Genomic DNA, 18,071 nt, shown 5'->3' on the forward strand with positions numbered 1-18,071 from the left:
TGTCCTGTAAGGCCCTACGTGTTCACCTCCTCCGCTGTTCCTGAGGCTCTGGTGACGAGGGGGGTGAGGAGACAGGCAGCTGGCTCAGAGCTGGAGGGCTGAGGGGTTACTCTGCTGGTTCCTGGCTGCAGATCTGGCCCCACAGGGGCTGCTTTCTGTACAATCTCAGCCACAGGTTGAGGAACAATCTCAACCAATAGGAACATGATGAAGTTTGGCAGGGCCATTTCTCTGCTTGTGAGGTGGTCGAGGAGGAGTGTCCTGGTGCTTGGCGGAAGGAAAGTCCCTGCAGCCATGCCCCGGGGGTTTGGCTTAGACACTTCCCATTTGTTCTTGGTAGTGTGAGCTAGTAGCTATTCATGGCTACTAGTCAAAATGGATGCGTACCTATTCTCTACAGGATCAGAGGAGCATGCCTATTATCTTAGGTGCTTTGGAACACAGGCAGGACAATGCTGCTGCAGTCGTCTTGTTTGTGGGGTTAGAATAATAGAATCATAGAGTTGGAAGGGACCACCAGGGTCATCTAGTCCAACCTCCTGCACAATGCAGGAATTTCACAACTACCTCCCCCACACACTCCCAGTGACCCATACTTCATGCCCAGAAGATGACCTCTCCTAAGGTCATAGAATCAGCATTGCTGTCAGATGGCCATCTAGCCTCTTCCTAAAAACCTCCAGGGAAGGAGAGTTTACCATTTCCTGAGGAAGCCTGTTCCACTGAGGAACTGCTTCTTTAAAACCTCCAAGGAAGGAGAGCTCACCACCTCTTGAGGAAGCCTGTTCCACTGAGTGTGAGCTCTTGACCCATCGAACCAGAAATCACCACAGAGACAATCAGATTCCAAGCAGATGGCTTTACTGGTCAAATAGGCAATACAGTGCATTGAAGGCAAGATGACAGCTATGGTTTGTCTTGCCCGTTATTTGGAAATATAAGGCAGAGAAACGGCGGGAGATTACAAAGCATAAACAGAGCATTATTTCCCAGGAGTGGCGTTCCCAGGCTTTGGTATGTGTAGCCGTCCTTGAAGTCTGGACGGTTCAGCAGAGAAACGAAAGGAAACATCTAAACTGAGATAACAGCCTGACACTGAGGAACCGCTCTGTTAGAAAATTCTTCCTAATGTCTAGACGGAAACTCTTTTGATTTAATTTCAACCCATTGGTTCTGGTCCGACCTTCTGGGGCAACAGAAAACAACTCGGCACCCTCCTCTATATGACAGCCCTTCAAGTACTTGAAGATGGTTATCATATCCCCTCTCAGTCTTCTCCTCTTCAGGCTAAACATACCCAGCTCCTTCAACCTTTCCTCATAGGACTTGGTCTCCAGACCAGGCTTCTTAAAGGCCCCTGGTTGGCCCCTGTGTGAACAGACTGCTGGACTTTATGCGCCTTGGTTTGATCCAGCAGGGCTTTCCGGATGTTCCTGTGTTCTTATTTTCATCGTGGCTTCCCTCAGATCCCTGCATCCTGGATATAATTTATTCAGCCACCAGTTTGTTTGCTTCCAGGTAATTAAATGGCCATGAAAGAGGAATTAGATGTTGCAGACCGTCTGCTGCTCCTAGATAAACTCACAGTTTTGTCGAGAATGAATACCATAGCTGGGCCGGAACATTTATTTTCTTAGCTCCAGACCATTACACGGTCGTAACGTGCGCTTCTATTAATGTTACCGCTGTTGTACAAAATAGTTTAGCTATCAAGTCCCCAGAAGGAAGGAATTAGCGTGCTGGTGAGCCTGTCTTTGCGCTCCATGAGCCAGCGAGTCAGCAGGCTTCGCTGGGAAAATCGATTCCAAATGGATCTTAAAAGGGGATACATTAGGCATATCAGTTCCATCAGAGATTCATCTCAGTGCGATTCAGAATAAATCATAGCTGGAAACTGCGGGTGGCCCCATCATGAGAGGGCTGTGGCTTTGGAAAGGCTCCCCCCCCCCCTGGAGGGTTTTTGCTGCTAGAGAATCCCCGTTGGCTCACAGTGCAAAGCTGCTGACTCAGAAAAAGCTGAACTTTTGTGATGGGCTGGAGGATTCTTCCCAAGTTGCCAAATGTTGGAGGAGCTCAGCACTTCCGCAAAGGGCCAGGGCCACCGGTGACTATGCAACCTGGTAGACTGGGCTGCCTCAGTGGATTCTCCACCACCACCACCATTGAAGGAGCCCATCAGAGGCTGCTTATGCCGGTTATGACCTTTACGACTCATTCCTGAGCTTTTGAAATGGGGGAACGGCGGGGAGGAGACGCCGCTGCGACACCTCCTAACCTGTTTCCCCGGTGCCAAAAACTTTTAAAAAGCCCTTTAAAGGCTTTTAAAAATTTTAAATGGGGCTTTTTGCCCCATAGAGAAAAGCTAGGCTGTGCCTGCTAAAAAGCAGGCGCAGCCTCACTCTCCTCGCCGCCAGTGTACCCGGGGCGAACGGGGACAGGAGGCTGCCTAACAGCAGCTCCTCCCCATGGAACACCCTGGGAATGCCTCCTGGGATGCCGGGACGCCCCCCAAAATTCTGGCGTGGGCCTTTACGTCGATGAGATGCCAGCAGAAGGCCCCACTGGTGTTCCGGGGTGGCACTGCCATGGCAGCATCCGGTGCCCGGCATCCGGGCCTCCACGCCAGTGCTGGGTCTACGAATGCCATCCTTAGTTGCCCAGGCACCTGCGCGGGGGGCCCAAACACCAGCGCAGTGCCTTCCTGGCCTCCTAAGGGCTTTCATCCTTAGAGGTCAGGAGTCCTCTGTCTGAGCCCTTCATAACCTGAGACCCACAGATCTGAAGTACCGTCTTTTCCCATATGTCCCTGTGCACCAACTATGGTCTTCAGGCTATGCCACCACTTAGGGTAGCCTGTCTGGCACTGACCAGAGCCTGGACCTTTTCCGCTGTGGCCCTGGCTCTGTGGAACGGACTCCTTGAAGAGGTGAATGGGGGGCTCCTTGGAGATCTTCAGGAGGCCCTGTGAGGCCTGCCCGTTTGCCAGGACTTTTGAGGGGGTTTGAATTGGCAGGTATCTTTTAAGGGGGAGGGATTTGGAGTTTGCTGTTTTATGTTTGGTTTTAGATGGGGCTGTTTTAACTATAATCATAAGCCCCCTTGAACCACAAGGAAAGGTGGGATGTAATAAATGTTTGAATAAATAAATTTTATTCAAAGGGGGGTCAGGAAGAAGGGTGCAGTCCAGCAAAGATAGGAAATGAGGGCTGAAAAGGGTATGAGAACTCCGTGCTCAATGCAGGATCAGCCTAGAGCACCCCTGACAGGTGTTTGTCCAGCTTCTGCTTAAAGACTGCCAGTGAGGGGGAGCTCACCATCTCCCTAGGTAGCTGATTCCACTGCCAAACAACTCTTATTGTAAAAATATTTTCCTAATATCTAACCGGTACCTTTCTGCCCACTATTTAAACCCGTTATTGCGAGTTCCAACAGGAACAGCTCCCTGCCCTCTTCTAAGGGACAGCCCTTCTAATAGAATCATAGAGTTGGGAGGGACCACCAGGGTCATCAAGTCCAACCCCCTGCCCAATGCGGGAAATTAACAACAACTTCCCTCCACCACCACCCCTAGTGACCAGAGGATGGCCAAGATGCCTTCCCTCTCATCATCTGCCTAAGGTCAGAGAATCAGCATTGCTGACAGATGGCCATCTAACCTCTTCTTAAAAACCTCTAGGGAAGGAGAGCTTACCATCTGCCGAGGAACCCTGTTCCACTGAGGAACCGCTCTAACTGTTAGAAAATTCTTCCTAATGTCTAGACGGAAACTCTTTTGATTTAATTTCAACCCGTTCCAATACTTCAAGAGAGCAATTGTGTCCCCCCTCCGCCTCCTCTTCTCCAGACTGAACATGCCCACCTCCCTCAGCCTTTCACTCGTAGGGCTGGGTCTCCAGGCCCCTGATCATCCTTATTGACATAATTTGTCATTATTGCCGTTACTGCATATTGAGTTAATACGTTTTTTTTTTCTTTTTGAGATGCATAATAACTTCCACCAGTATTATCAATGCAGGTCACTCTCTGAAGTCAACAGATTTGTGTCTTTGGCATGCATTGCTAGGAGTATGTCATCCCACTGCCTCTTCAGTAATAACCATGCAAAATGTAGAGTGGGTTGGCTGGCTAGATTGTCCCTGGAAAGCGGGCTGGGCAAGGCCTGGAAGGTTGGGGAGGCAGAGCGCTCGCTTCCAGTTCATGCTCGAGGCCTGACTTTTCCTTCTCTGTTGCTTTTCAACAGAGTGATGACATCACCAAGGTGTCCAAGGCTGCCAAGATCGTGGAGCGGATGGTCAATCAGAACACCTTTGATGACATCGCCCAAGGTATGACGCCCCGGGGGGGGGGTCGGGGGAGACTGGCTGGAGCAGCAGCAGCATCCTGGATCCGGGGCCATCTGGGCACTCAGCTGTTGTCCTGGGCAAGTCTTTGTCTCAGCCCTCCCAACGGTAGAATAGAAATATGAATGAGCTGCCTCACAGGGCTGTTGTGAAGGCAAAATGTAACTGAAGCCTGAGGTGTCTTCCACACCAGAATTTGCCAGGACAGAGGAAAAGCTACAATAGAAAAGCTTGTGACCAAGTCAAGGAGGGAGGGGCCGTGGCTCGGGAGAGGGGCCATGGTTCAGTGGTAGAGCCTCTGCTTGGCATGCAGAAGGTCCCAGGTTCAATCCCCGACATCTCCAGTTGAAGGGAGTAGGCAAGTAGGTGATGTGAAAGACCTCTTCCTGATACCCTGGAGAGCCATGGAGAGGGGCTGTGGCTCAGTGGCAGAGCATCTGCTTGGCATGCAGAAGGTCCCAGATTCAATCCCCGGCATCTCCGGTAAAGGGACTAGACAAATAGATGATGTGAAATACCTCTTCCTGAGACCCTGGAGAGCTGCTGCCGGTCTGAGTAGGCAAGACGGACTTTGATGGACCAAGGGTCTGATTCAGTAGAAGGCAGCTTCAGGTGTTCATGTGTGTTCATGTGAGGAATGCGCTACTTTAAGCCATGATATAACAAGAAAGTATTTGTGTGCTCCCTCTGGGCATCTGGGAAGTACAGGAGACACTAATGGGGCCTCAGTGCTTTCCCAATCACCTCTCATATATATATATATATATATATATATATATATATATATATATTATTCAGGATTCTTACTAATTCCTCCTGCAAACTCTTCCCTGACTTGAAGATTCTAGATTTCCTCACCTTGTTTCTGGACGACACCAGTGTGTCGGAGGAAGCACGATGAAGGGGGAAACAAGGGCTGGGGAGCCCAAGGTTCAAATCCCTGGTTAGCCATGAAGGTCCCTGGGTGACCTTCGCCCCGTCACTCTCTCTCAGCTTAATGTACCTCACAGGGTTGTTGGGAAGATAAAGCATGGGGAGGGGACACAATGGCCATTTAAGCATGGCTGCTTCCTTGCAGTCACCCCGCTGACTTCTTCAGGGCTTTGCTTTGATTATGCATGCATTTTTCTACTGTCAGAGGTCGCCGCGCTCTCCCCCCGCCCACATTTCTGTGCATTTTGCTTCCCTTTCTGGATTTGTGTTTAGCCAGCATCCAGAAAACATGCAGGGAGGGTGAGTCAGAAAATGCAAGCATAATCAAAGCAAAGCCCCAGAGTTGTCGGTGGGGTGACCACGAGGAAACAGCCATGCATAAATGGGCAATATATGCTACTCTGAGTTCTGTGTGGAAGGAATGGATAAAAATGTGATAGACAGCAATACACCATTTCTTCGTTTTTCATCTCTGGACTTTGTGAAGACTGCCGCATATATGACGTTTGCTGGAGTTTTCAGTTCTCAGTCTTCTTGTGGGTCTGTGCCCTGGTTAAAAGCATTGCATGCATAGCAGTTGTGCAGTCACACATGTTGTGCAGTTGTGCAGTTGCGCCATGACAAAATTCCCTGAGCTTGTGTACTGGCTCTCATTTAGTAACTGTGTGTGTGTATAGTGCCATCAAGGCACACCTGACTTACCACAATCCAGTAGGGTTTTCCAGGTAAGGTGGTTTGCAATTGCCTGCCTCTGCATGGGAACCCTGGTATTCCTTGGTGGTGCTAGCCAGGACTGACCCTGCTTAGCTTCTGAGATCTGACGAGATCAGGCTGGCCTGGGCCATTCAGGTCAGGGCAGAGACAAACAGAGGTGGTTTGCCATTGCCTGCCTCTGCATAGCAACCCTGGGCTTCCATGGTGGTCTCCCATTCAAATACTGATCAGGGTCAACCCTGCTTAGCTTCTGAGATCTGCTGATATCAGGCTAGCCTGGGCCATCCAGGTCAGGACTCAGTAACTATAAGAATGCATAAAAAACAGAAATGTGGACTGGAAAGCTCTGCAAACTGCACAAGCCAATTCCAAAATGAATGTTGTAAATTTCCCAAGCTGGAAAGGCAAAGGTGGGTTGAGTGGAACATGGGGGCATAGCAGTCCCACAGATCAGTGGCAGACGGAGAAGGAAGACAGCCTCTGGTCTCCATTTTCTGTCAGCCACATGGGAACACCCAGCTCCATACTCTGTTTGCTTGATGTGTGCATATGGTTGCCAGCCTTTAGGTGGGACCTGGAGATCTCCTGGAATTTCAACCACTCTCCAAACGACAGAGATCAGTTCCCGTGGAGAAAGTGGCCGCTTTGGAGGGTGAACTCCATGGCATTGTACCCTGCTGAGGTCCCTCGCCTCCCCAAACCCCACCCTCCCCAGAATCTGCCCACAAATGTCAGGAATTTCCCAAGCTGGAGTTGGCAACCTTAGCTTTCATGCCTTTAGTTCCTAGATGTATACACCTAAGCGTGAAAAGTAAAGTGAGAATCTGTACTAATATGAGATTGCCTGCATGTGGCTTGGCAAATATTAAGCCTCTTCTGAATGCAATAATCTCTCTGCCAGATTTTAAGTATTTTGAAGATGCTTCCGATGAATACCGAGACAATCTGGGGACTCTCCTTCCACTCTGGAAGTTTCAGTATGACAAAGCCAAGAGGTTGGCTGTCACTGCCCTCTGCTGGTGAGTACATTTCTTGCATCTGACCTCGTTCCCCCCCCCATTCAAAAGGGACGTCCGTTTGTTGCCGTGAGAAGTACTGTGGGGATTTCTGCAGCATTCGGAACACGAAGGGGCTAATGTAAAACCTTGCAAAAAGACTCTGTGTGTGTTATGGCCTCTGTTTTTAGTATGACGCACATGCGGTAATGGGTTTGCCCCGCAGATGTGGGGTTTCTGGAATGAACACACGAAGCTTCCTTCTACTGAATCAGACCTTTGGTCCATCAAAGTCTGTCTTGCCTACTCAGACCGGCAGCGGCTCTCCAGGGTCTCAGTGGAGGTCTTTCACATGACCTGCCTGCCTGGTCCCTTTAACTGAAGATGCCGGGGATTGAACCAGGGACCTTCTGCATGCCAAGCAGATGCTCTCCAAACTGAGCCACAGCCCCTCCCGGTCAGTTTGGTTTCTCAAGAAATGCCAGAGCCGTGTGGGTGGGTACCCATAAAACACCACTCCCCACATACACTCTACTACCCACAAACAACAGTAATTTAAAATATTGTCGAAGGCTTTCACGGTCAGAGTTCATTGGTTCTTGTAGGTTATCCGGGCCAGCAGCGAAACACAGATGCCGGCCACAGCTGCTGGCGAAACGTCAGGAAAGAAAATACCAAGACCACGGTTACACAGCCCGGATAACCTACAAGAAACAGTAATTTAGTCAATGTTCCCCAATTTGGCCCTTTGACTCCCATTTTAAAATCAGTAAATATAAGTTTAAAATATTCACCCTTCAGTTTAGAAATCTTCCTTGTGAACCAAAACTGCAAACAAAAGAAAATCTCCTTTTCCTATTCCCCATCATGGTTTATTATTCTGTTTAAAATCCAAAAATATTTTCTGATTTCTCTGACACATTTTCTGGTTCATACAAATGCCTCCCACCACAAAAGATTCACTGTGCTCTGTTAGTGATCCTCAGTGTCAGTCTTGATTTCAGTGGCCCCTACAGTACACTCTAAAATACACCCCAAACATAAACCCCAATATAAAGAACATCCTCCATAGCTTTCAGTTTTTCTTCCTTTTGTGCCAAAGTGACCCAGAGAGAGAGAGCATGCCAAGGAAATAACGACCTAACCACAAGGCACCCTTTCTCCCATACCCATGGAACTCATTGGGAGACCCTGGGCCAGTCACCCTCTTCGTCAGCCTAAAATACCTTACAGAGTTATGAGGATAAAATGGGGAGGGAAGGACCATGTACACTTCTCCGAGCTCCTTAGAGGAAGGCTGAGATTAAAATATTACAGGTTGTGGCCAGAAAGAATACCTTCACCTCCAGTCCTGCAGTCATGATGCATTTAGAGCATTTGGAGCAGATCATTTCATTGTGAAGCGCTGTGCATATTAGCCAGAGCACAGAAATGCTGACAACAGTTTGCTTTGTTCCCCCCTACAGGAACCCCAAATACAAGGATTTGTTCATCGTGGCCCACGGCTCTTGTAAGTTCAGCCTACAATAGCAACTTGGAGAGAACTCTTAGCCAGTGTTGTCTAAGAAGCATTCAAATTTGTTGAACTGCCAAGGCAGAAGCCCTCCCCTGTGCCTGGTTATGGATCAAGCATGTCCATTTTGTACATGTAGGGCATCTTCTTCCTTTCATATAGGGCTAACCACTTTGGGCTGAGGTTCTTATTTGGGAAAGGATAGCCATCACATTCAAATCTTTCTTCCTTCTTCTCTTCCTGAATGAGGTGTGGCCACCGCCAGCTACCTGCATGCACGGGGCCTTGAGATTGCTTCCCAGGCTGGACAGGCTGTTGCTGCTTCCGGTTTGGTGCCCAGCAAGGCAGCCGGGCGTTCCCAATCACCACCATGGCCCCTGTGCATCTCTAGAGTCGGGTTTGTACTGATTTCTTCCCGTGTTAACGGCAAAGTCAAAATAGCTTCATGCTATAATGATACCTCTCCACTTCTACCTCAACCTTCTCAAACTGTTTCAAGAAAATGTTCGTTGCTTTCATACTAGTCTTTGCTGTTGTTATTAATGGCAATATGAGAGCCAGTGTGGTGTATTGGCTAAGAGTGGTGGGCTCTAATCTAGAGAAACTGGTTGATTTCCCCACTCCTCCACATGCAGCCTGCTGGGTGACCTTGGGCCGGTCACAGTTCTCTCCGGACTCTCTCAGTCCCACCTACCTCACAAGGTGTCTGTTGTGGGGAGGGGAAGGGAAGGTGATTGTAAGCCAGTTTGATTCTCCTTAAAAAGGTAGAGAAAACAAGCATACTCCTCCTCCTCCTCCTCCTTTTTTCTGTTGGAGTACAGGCTTCCCTGCAGACCTTTGGAATTCTGACACCAGTCACATCTACAAAGTGGCCGCCATAGGAGGCACCGCCAGCCACAAAATGGCCACCACAGGAGGCAGAGACACACAGACAGAAACACAGAGGAAGCCAAGAGGGGTAATTTAAAAAATACACTGGGAAAGAAGAGTGTGAGAGAATAAGCCACACTGTGGTGGCATCTTATTTTTATCTGCCCACCTCATAGGATTTCCATTGGCCAATCAGAACTCCACTGGGTAGGACCCCGCTCTCTGGTATTATGAGAGAAGGAGAAAAGCTTCTCCCTGTCCACTCTCTCCATACCATAGACCTGTATCATGTCTCCCCTTAGCTGCCTTCTTTCCAAGCTAAACAGCCCTAAGCGTTTTAACCGCTCCTCATAGGGCTGTTGCTCTAGCCCCCTGATCATTTTGGTTGCTCTTCTCTGCATCTTTTCAAGCTCTGCAATATCCCTTTTTAGGTGAGGTGACCAGAACATGCTGTTGCGTGTTCCGTATTCACCTCACTTTGACTTCCTAGGCAGTGACGCCATGCCATGGGAAGGGTCTCACTGCTCTTCTTGGTTACAGACAGGGGAGATGGAGGTTACTCGAGACCGAATTGTCCGATGGGATTTAGTAGGGTTGTCAGGCATGCCCTGCCAACAGGTGGGAGATGGGAGCGGAAGGGGAGCTTAATGCAGGAGGAGGGGGCAGCAGGGATTGCTGCTACAGTGCGATAACATCACATCAGCATCACGTCAAAAAAGTGCCAGCAGTCATTGGCCATCCTGCTGACACCTCCTCAGATGAGGAGGAGGTGGAGGGAGTCAGTCTCAGCCCCGGGCTGATAACAGAGAAACAGTCGCAACCAGAAGTTGCTGCACCATGCCCTCAGCCTTCTAGCTCAGGAACTCAAGCCCTGCCTGGAACCCAGCAACTGGCAGCTGTACCTTCAGGGTCGCCAGAACCTATGAAACAACGGCGATGGAGACATTTGCGGAGAGAATTGCAGGAGAGGCAAGGAAGTGCCAGATTGCTGGCTCAGCACAGATCAATTACTGACAGCAACACAGTGGAGGCAGTGCGGGGCCGATGAATGACACCTGGCTTGGAATGCGGAATAGCCCAATCAACTGCAGCTGGCTTACCCATCCCAGCAAGTCAGTTTCCCATTTAAGAGACTAGCAAAGCAATTCTAGTGTGGGAACAACGCGTCAAAGCCCCTTGCTGTGCCTGCCTTTGTTCCTGTGCTGCACTTCAGACCCATTGTGAACCTGACTCGTCTGGATTGGACATGACCCCCACCTTTTGGATTTTCCCTCTACTGCTTGACTACCTTGGACTCCGCCTTATCTGTGTATGACCTTGGACTGTACACTCTGACCATGCTTCCTGTCACTTTCCAAAGCTAGTTGCCTGACTCTGGACACCGGCATTGCCCTGGGGTGATGCTCTAGTTTTGGGCGAACGCTAGGATGTCACACCAGCACTTCCAGGTCATGCCAGAAGTGACATCATCGCATGATGATTGCTGCCCTACCCATTTGGTCAGCCAGTTTGTGCCTGTAGATCAGCTGAGCATTGGCAGGCTGCAGCCAAAATTGCTGGGAGCTTGCCCACTATAAATGGCCCCCTAGCACACCTAGGATTTAGTCATCAAAGATTAGTACCCAAACACAAATCTGTCTGGATCACTTGGGGCTTGGTTATTTGAAGATGAAGTTTCAACTGGACTTCGAGAATGCATTCCTGACGGACATGGCCTCATGGCCGCCTGACTGGTTTTATTGGCTGGCCTCCTGGCTGTGCGGCCCTCTGTTTGGCTGGGCATGGCTGCTGGCTGTGTGAATCTGCTGCAGGCCGCTTGGGGGAGAGGAGCAGAGGCATGCCCCGTTGACAGCAAAGCTGGTATGATAGGGTTGCCGCCCTCCAGGTGGGGCCTGGGGAATTACAACTGATCTCCAGACAGCAGAGATCAGTTCCCCTGGAGAAAATGACTGCTTCAGAGGGTGGACTCTGTGGCATGATACCCTGTTGAGGTCCTTCCCCAAATCCTGTCCTCTCCAGGCTCCACTACTAAATCTCCAGGAATTTCCCATCCTGGAGTTGGCAAATGATACAAATCCCCCTCTGTGTGTGTAATTGTTATGAGTCATTGGAAACTCCCCAGCCAAATTGTGTGTGTGTGTGTGTGTGTGTGTGTGTAAAGTGCCGTCAAGTCGCTTCCAACTCATGGCGACCCTATGAATCAATATCCTCCAAAACATCCTATCGTTAACAGCCTTGCTCAGGTCTTGCAAACTGAGGGCTGTGGCATCCTTTCTAGAGTCTTCCTGTCAGGTTTCTTCATTGTCCAGCTTTCACACCCATGCATCGCAGTGTGGAATACTATGGCATGAATTAACTTGATCTCGGTAGCCAGTGACACATCCTTACACTTAAGAATCTTTTCTACTCCTTCATGCACTTCCCAGCCAAATTAGCCCCTGTAAATCAGACCTAACCAATGTGCCGATGTCACCCCTTGCCCTAATAAATTTCCTTAACAGAAAACATTGCCAGGCGCATGTCGAACCAGCTGCCCTTATTAGCTCCAACAAAAATAGCACACGGAAAGTAATGACTGGAGCACGTCATTAATTCTAACCATCAGCTTGATTGCTGTTTAGCAATTTAAGGTTTCCAATATTTTGCCTGCTTTCTTCCTAGACCAACTGGTATATCAATTACATTTTTTAATTGGCCAGTAATGTAGCCCCAGCCTGGGGCATTCATCACAACAGGAGAATAACAAATAAGAAGTTTGAGACCACTTAAATGCGGAGAATTCTGAACAGGTGGCTCTTAGTACCTTCAGAAGGGCAATGGAGAGGTTTGCGTTCTGTACTCCCTTTTCTGGTCCAGCAGTGACAGGGTCAAGTCAGCACCTCATTACACTTAAGTGGTTGTGTGAATAGATCCTGAGGCTTCCCCTGGCACTGAGCAAGCATGTTTAAGCTTTTCCCACACTCTGCTGAATTGTGTATGTGTAAAGTGCTGTCAAGTTGCAGCCGATTTATGACGACCCCTTATGGGGTTTTCAAGGCAAGAGACTAACCGAAGTGGTTTTCCATTGCCTGCCTCTGCATAGCAACCCTGGTATTCTTTGGTGGTCTCCCATCCAAATACTAACCAGGGCTGACCCTGCTTAGCTTCTGAGATCTGATGATATCAGGCTAGCTTGGGGATATCCAGGTCAGGACCTGTGCTGTATTGGCAGTCTCACTGGCAGTCTTCAAGCAGCGGCTGGATGAACACTCATCAGAGATGCTTTAGGCTGATACTAGATGGCCTGTGTGGCCCCTTCCAACTCTATGATTCTATAAGCAGGAAGACAGGTGTGCGAATACCTGGGCAGGGGGGCGGTCGGTGGACAGAAGAAATGGGTGTGCCAGATCCTTCCTTAAAAGGGGTCACTTGGTCCTCCTTAGATCAGCTGCTTAAAGAGATCAACAGCTGTTGTGTTGGCTGTATCTATTATTTGCATTACCTCCCCCACCCCTTCTACCTGAAGAAAAGGTGACCCCTTGCAGCCCCTAAGAACCAAACCAATCAATCCGCATGTTTGGTTTGCATAATTTATTTTGCTTCTGCTAGTTCCATGGATTGACTCAATCAACGAAGCCACGGCATTCGGTTTGCAAGACCCAAGCAAGACTGTTCGTGGTAGGAGGTTTTGAAGGTTATTAATTCATAGGCTCACTGTCAGAAGCGACTTGACGGCTCTTAACACACACACACACACACACACACACACACACAGTTCCATGGAGAGTGAGGAATTGTGTCCTTTGGAATCAATCCCACCCTCCTCAGACTTCACCCCCCAAGTCTCCAGGAATTTCCCAACCCAGAGTATTCAAGTTCTGGCGATATAGCCCATAAAATCCTTGATGAAATTGTCGTCTGCTTCTGCAGGAAGGCAAGCCTTGAGGTTGGTGCCAACTTTGGACTCAGTAAAGAGCCTCTCTCTTTGGGGTGCTGTCATTATGACGGTGGTGAATTCCTTTTAAGCGCCGACCGTCACACCATTGCACATGTAGGAACAAGCGGGTTTCACGATTCCCTTCCGTTGAGAGCCTCTTGTGTGCCAGGAGTTGCTTGGAATATGGGACTCGTTGCAAAGCCTGCCATTTAGTGCATGGCGACTCCCTCGGAAAGGATACTATTTTTGATCGGAAAAGCATCCCCCGTTCAGGTCTCGCGACCCACAAAGTGCTGGAGTCACCTTTGGAAGAGCAGGAGGCGCATCAGCTGGAAATGGAGCTCGGGGGTCCTTGCGGCAGGAATGCTCTGTACCAATTGCCGGCTGGTTATGTTCAATTACACGGCAATTTTAAAGCACTTTCCTGGCTTTGCTCAAATAAGAGTCTTCCTGTTTATCTTGGGTTCTGATGGGGGACCGCCTCTTTCTGCAGATGGAACAAAATTAAATCTGAGCGGATGGAGATGAGCATGTCCAAAAGGGACTGGACTTTGCGAAAGAACCCCAGTTCCATTGAGGCAGGGGTCCCCGACCTTTTTGAGGCTGCAGACTTTTTTGGAATTCTAACACAGGGTGGTGGGCACAACAGGGTTGGGAGGGTTGGGGTGGGGAAGTGGGGGTTGAGCGACTTTGGCTACATCATGACATCACTTCCAGGGAAAATCTGATAGCAGCATAGGGTAGCGCAAATCAAATTAATTTATTATGGTCATTGACCAGCAAAGCAAATATTCAAAAGGATTAACATTGATTAAAAAGATAAAAAATATAGCAATATATCTGTTTGTAAAAAGATAAAAATATAGCAATATATCTATTTGGAAAAGACACTAATTAGAATAAAATGTTTACAATGAAATTAAATATTTGCTTAATATTACCTGTACAGCATAGGGTAGCTCTAGGAATTGCCAGAAACTCTATTGTAAAACTATAGAGTTTCTGGCGATTCCTAGAGCTACCCTATGTCATGTCCAGGTTTCCTCCAGAAGTGACTTTGCAACGTAGGCGACATCACTATTAAAAAAAAATCTCCCTTCACCACTTGGAGTTGCAGCGGACAAACAAGGATGCCATCAGGATGCCTCCTGCTACAGTGGGAGACCTGGTAGCCCTGGCACAACTTTAAAATGGCTGCCGCAGGAGATGGAGCTAGCTACAAGATTGCTGCCACAGGAAGCAGGACCAGCCTCAAAATGGCAGGGAGAGAGGTTTTGCATAAACCAAATAGTAACTCTTCCGCATTTCAGGCAAAAGCTCTGCTTAACAGGATGCCTTTTAGAATGAACATATTATTTTTAAAAAACCTCTACCTGGTCCTGCCCACTTTCTAAAAACACTTGGCAGGTGCCAAGAAATGTGTTGGTGGGCACATAGCACCCACGGATGCCCTTTTGGGGACCCCTGCTTTAAAGCTACATCAGCACAAGTTTTGATACCACTGAAGAGAGAGTCAGCATGGTGTAGTGGTTAAAGTGTCAGTCTAGGATCTGGGAAACCCGTGTTAAATTCCTCCACTCTGCCAGGGAAGCCCAGTGGGTGACCTTGGGCCAGCCACACACTCTCAGCCTAACCATACTTCACAGGGTTGTTGGGAGGATGAAAGAGAAGAGAGGAGAACAATGTAAGCCATTTTGGTTTCCCATTGGTGAGAAAAGTGGGGAATCAATCAATCAATCAGAGAGCCAGTGTGGTGCCATGGTTAGTGTCACACTGGGGTGTGGGAGGGTTGCTTTGAGGAGAAAATGGGCGAAGGCAGAACAGTGTCTCTGTCTTGTGCTGTCTGGAGGAAAGGCAGGATCAAAATGGGCTAGGAACCAAGTACCTATGAGAAGACCAGTCACCGGAAAAGACAATAATGCTAGGAAAAGTGGAAGGCAGCAGGAAAAGAGGAAGCCCCCACAAGAGATGGATTGACTCCATCAAGGAAGCCACAGATCTCAATTTGCAAGACCTGAGCCAGGCTGTCAAAGACGTTTTGGAGGACATTGATTCATAGAGTCGCCATGAGTCGGAAGCAACTTGACAGCACTAAACAAGCACGCACCAAGTACTAGATACCTGGAGGGTTATTTCCTGGAGGGTTATTTCCCCCAAGGAAATGTCGGGATGTGACATCACCCCATGGGTCAAGAATGACCCAGTGCTTGCACAGGGGACCTTTACCTTTATTTTCCCCATCTTCTGGGCATGGAGTAGGGGTCACTGGGGGTGTGGGGGAAAGGTAGCAACAAAAACCCTCCAGGATCCCTGGCCGATCTGGCCTGGAAGAAAATTGCTTCCTGACCCCAAAGAGGCGATCGGCACTTCCCTGGGCATGCAAGAAAGGGCCACGAGAGCCAAACGCTGACCCAACCCTTCCTGGTCTCCCTCTCATGACCTGCCTAAGTTCACAGAAAACCATCTTGGTTGCCTTCTTTCGGGCAGCTCCCTCAAACTGCCAGGGCTCTCTCATCTGAGCTCACGACTTGGTTCACCACTGACTTCTCCTGCAGTGTAACGCAGCGCTACTCCCTTCCCCTCACTCCCGAATCGCATCCTTCAGATTTCCGCAGCTCGCCCAGGAAAGAGCAATTTCCTCCTTTCAGAGGTGTCTTTATCGCTTTGCACAGGCAGTTTCCCAGCTGACAAGGATGGAGTCCCAGGCTGAGTAATTCAATTTCAGGCCTCTGCTATTTTGTTTGCATCCAGGGCTTCAGCTGGACTCGGGGGGGGGGGTGTTCCGGTAATTGCTGGAATCTCAATTAACTGGTTGAGTTATGTTCACTGTGTTGTTTGCAGCAGTGCGTCAGCATGTGCACCCATGAGACAGCATTCTCCATAGTGATGTCTGGCAATGATACAACATGACTGTCTGCGTTCCTAGGTGGTAAAAAAAGATAGCATTCTGCAGTCTTCTCTCTGGGGTGTTAACATCCATTTATTCACCTGTGTCTAATCAGAGCTCGCCTTTGACACCCTATGGGGTTGCCTTCAGTCAGCTGCCACTGGACGCCACTTTCTGAGGCTGCTGCTGGGTGATCTTTGCCCATCACCTTTTAAGAATATAAGAAAGGCCAGGCTGGATCAGACCAAGGTCCATCACATCCAGCAGTCTGTTCACACAATGGCCAACCAGGTGCCTCTAGGAAGCCCACAAACAAGATGACTGCAGCAGCACCACCTGCCTGTGTTCCACAGCAGAGAATAGGTATGCATCATGGCTAGTATCCATTTAGACTAGTAGCCCTGGATAGCCCTCTCCTCCATGAACATATCCACTCCCCTCTTCAAGACTTCCAAGCTGGCAGCCATCCCCCACCTCCTGGGGCAATCCTTCAGGACAATTCATGCTGTCATGGGTACATGTTAAAACAGTATCTTTTCTTCTTCAGACCTTACTCTACATCAGTGGTCCCCATCCTTTTTGGTATGGTGACCCACAAATCCAAATTCACTTAGTATGGTGACCTATCAAGGTTTTTTGGTACACTGTGTGCTCGGAGTCCACCTCGTCTAACATCCCCAAAGAGTTGGAAAGGGCAACCAAAACAATCACTGGTTGAGACACCTTCCCTGTTGCCCCAGAAGGTCGGACCAGAACCAACGGGTTGAAATTAAATCAGAAGAGTCTCCATCTAGACATTAGGAAGAATTTTCTAACAGAGAGGTTCCTCAGTGGAACAGGCTTCCTCGGGAAATGGTAAGCTCTCCTTCCCTGGAGGTTTTTAAGCATAGGCTAGATGGCCATCTGTCAGCATGGCTGATTCTATGGCCTTGGGCAGATCATGAGAGGGAGGGCATTTTTGCCATCTTCTGGGCATGGAGTAGGGGTCAGTGTGGGGGTGGTAGTTGCGAAATTCCTGCATTGTGCAGGGGGTTGGACAAGATGACCCTGGTGGTCCCTTCCAACCCTATGACTCTATGGCTCTATGATTCTGTGATTCTATGAAAGACTAAAACATTTGAGGACTTTTAATTCTGAAAAAAGGGCAACCAGCTGGGGGAATGCGGGGGCAAGAGAGAGGTTTATGAGGAGAAGGCCTGTGGCTCAGTGGTAGAACCTCTGCTTGGCATGCAGAAAGTGCAAGGTTCAATCCCCGGCATCTCCAGTTAAAGGGACTGGGCAGGTAGGTGATGTGAAAGACCTCTGCCTGAGACCCTGGAGAGCCACTGAGCAGACAAGACTAACCTTGATGGACCAGTATAAGGCAGATGCATGTGTTCAAGTGGTTATGAAATGTGTGCCTAGATTAGAACACATTTGTACTCTCTCACTTGAATGAAGTAGCAATACTAGTTATCTCTTTTTGGGGGGGTGTCACCCAATGAAATTGATTTGCGGTTGACTCTGGATTGACAGTTCAGAAGTATCAGGTAGCTTGTGCTGTGTAAGACCTCAGCCTGAGCCCTTGGAGAGCTGCTGCCAGTATGAGTAGGCAATACTGACCTTGATGAACCAAGGGTCCAATTCAGTATAAGGCACTTTCATGTGCTTGTTGGGGAGGGCCTGTGGCTCACTGGTAGAGCATCTGCTTAGCACACAGAAGGTCCCAGGTTCTATCCCCAGCCTCTTCAGTTAAAAGGACCAGGCAGTAGGTGATGTGAAAGAACACGGCTGTAGTAGTGGTGCAATTTCTGGGATGGGTTGAAATTAAATCAAAAGAGTTTCTGACTAAACATTAGGAAACATCTTACTGAAAGTTACACTGGTTCCTCAATAGAAAAGGCTTCCTCGGGAGGTGGTGGGC

At 48.9% G+C, this 18,071-nt stretch overlaps 1 protein-coding gene across 1 annotated transcript in view; it reads left to right on the forward strand.

Moving 5' to 3' along the window:
• DNAI1 (dynein axonemal intermediate chain 1) overlaps positions 1 to 18,071 on the forward strand; it is a 143,963-nt gene that overhangs the window by 39,693 nt on the left and 86,199 nt on the right. The window contains exons 9-11 of the mRNA XM_056849093.1: positions 4,241 to 4,325; positions 6,889 to 7,006; positions 8,449 to 8,492. Coding sequence (XP_056705071.1) covers positions 4,241 to 4,325; positions 6,889 to 7,006; positions 8,449 to 8,492 — 247 coding nt within the window. The remainder of the gene's footprint in view (positions 1 to 4,240; positions 4,326 to 6,888; positions 7,007 to 8,448; positions 8,493 to 18,071) is intronic.

Source organism: Euleptes europaea, chromosome 4 (assembly GCF_029931775.1).
Source record: "Euleptes europaea isolate rEulEur1 chromosome 4, rEulEur1.hap1, whole genome shotgun sequence".
NCBI classification, from domain to species: Eukaryota; Metazoa; Chordata; class Lepidosauria; order Squamata; family Sphaerodactylidae; genus Euleptes; species Euleptes europaea.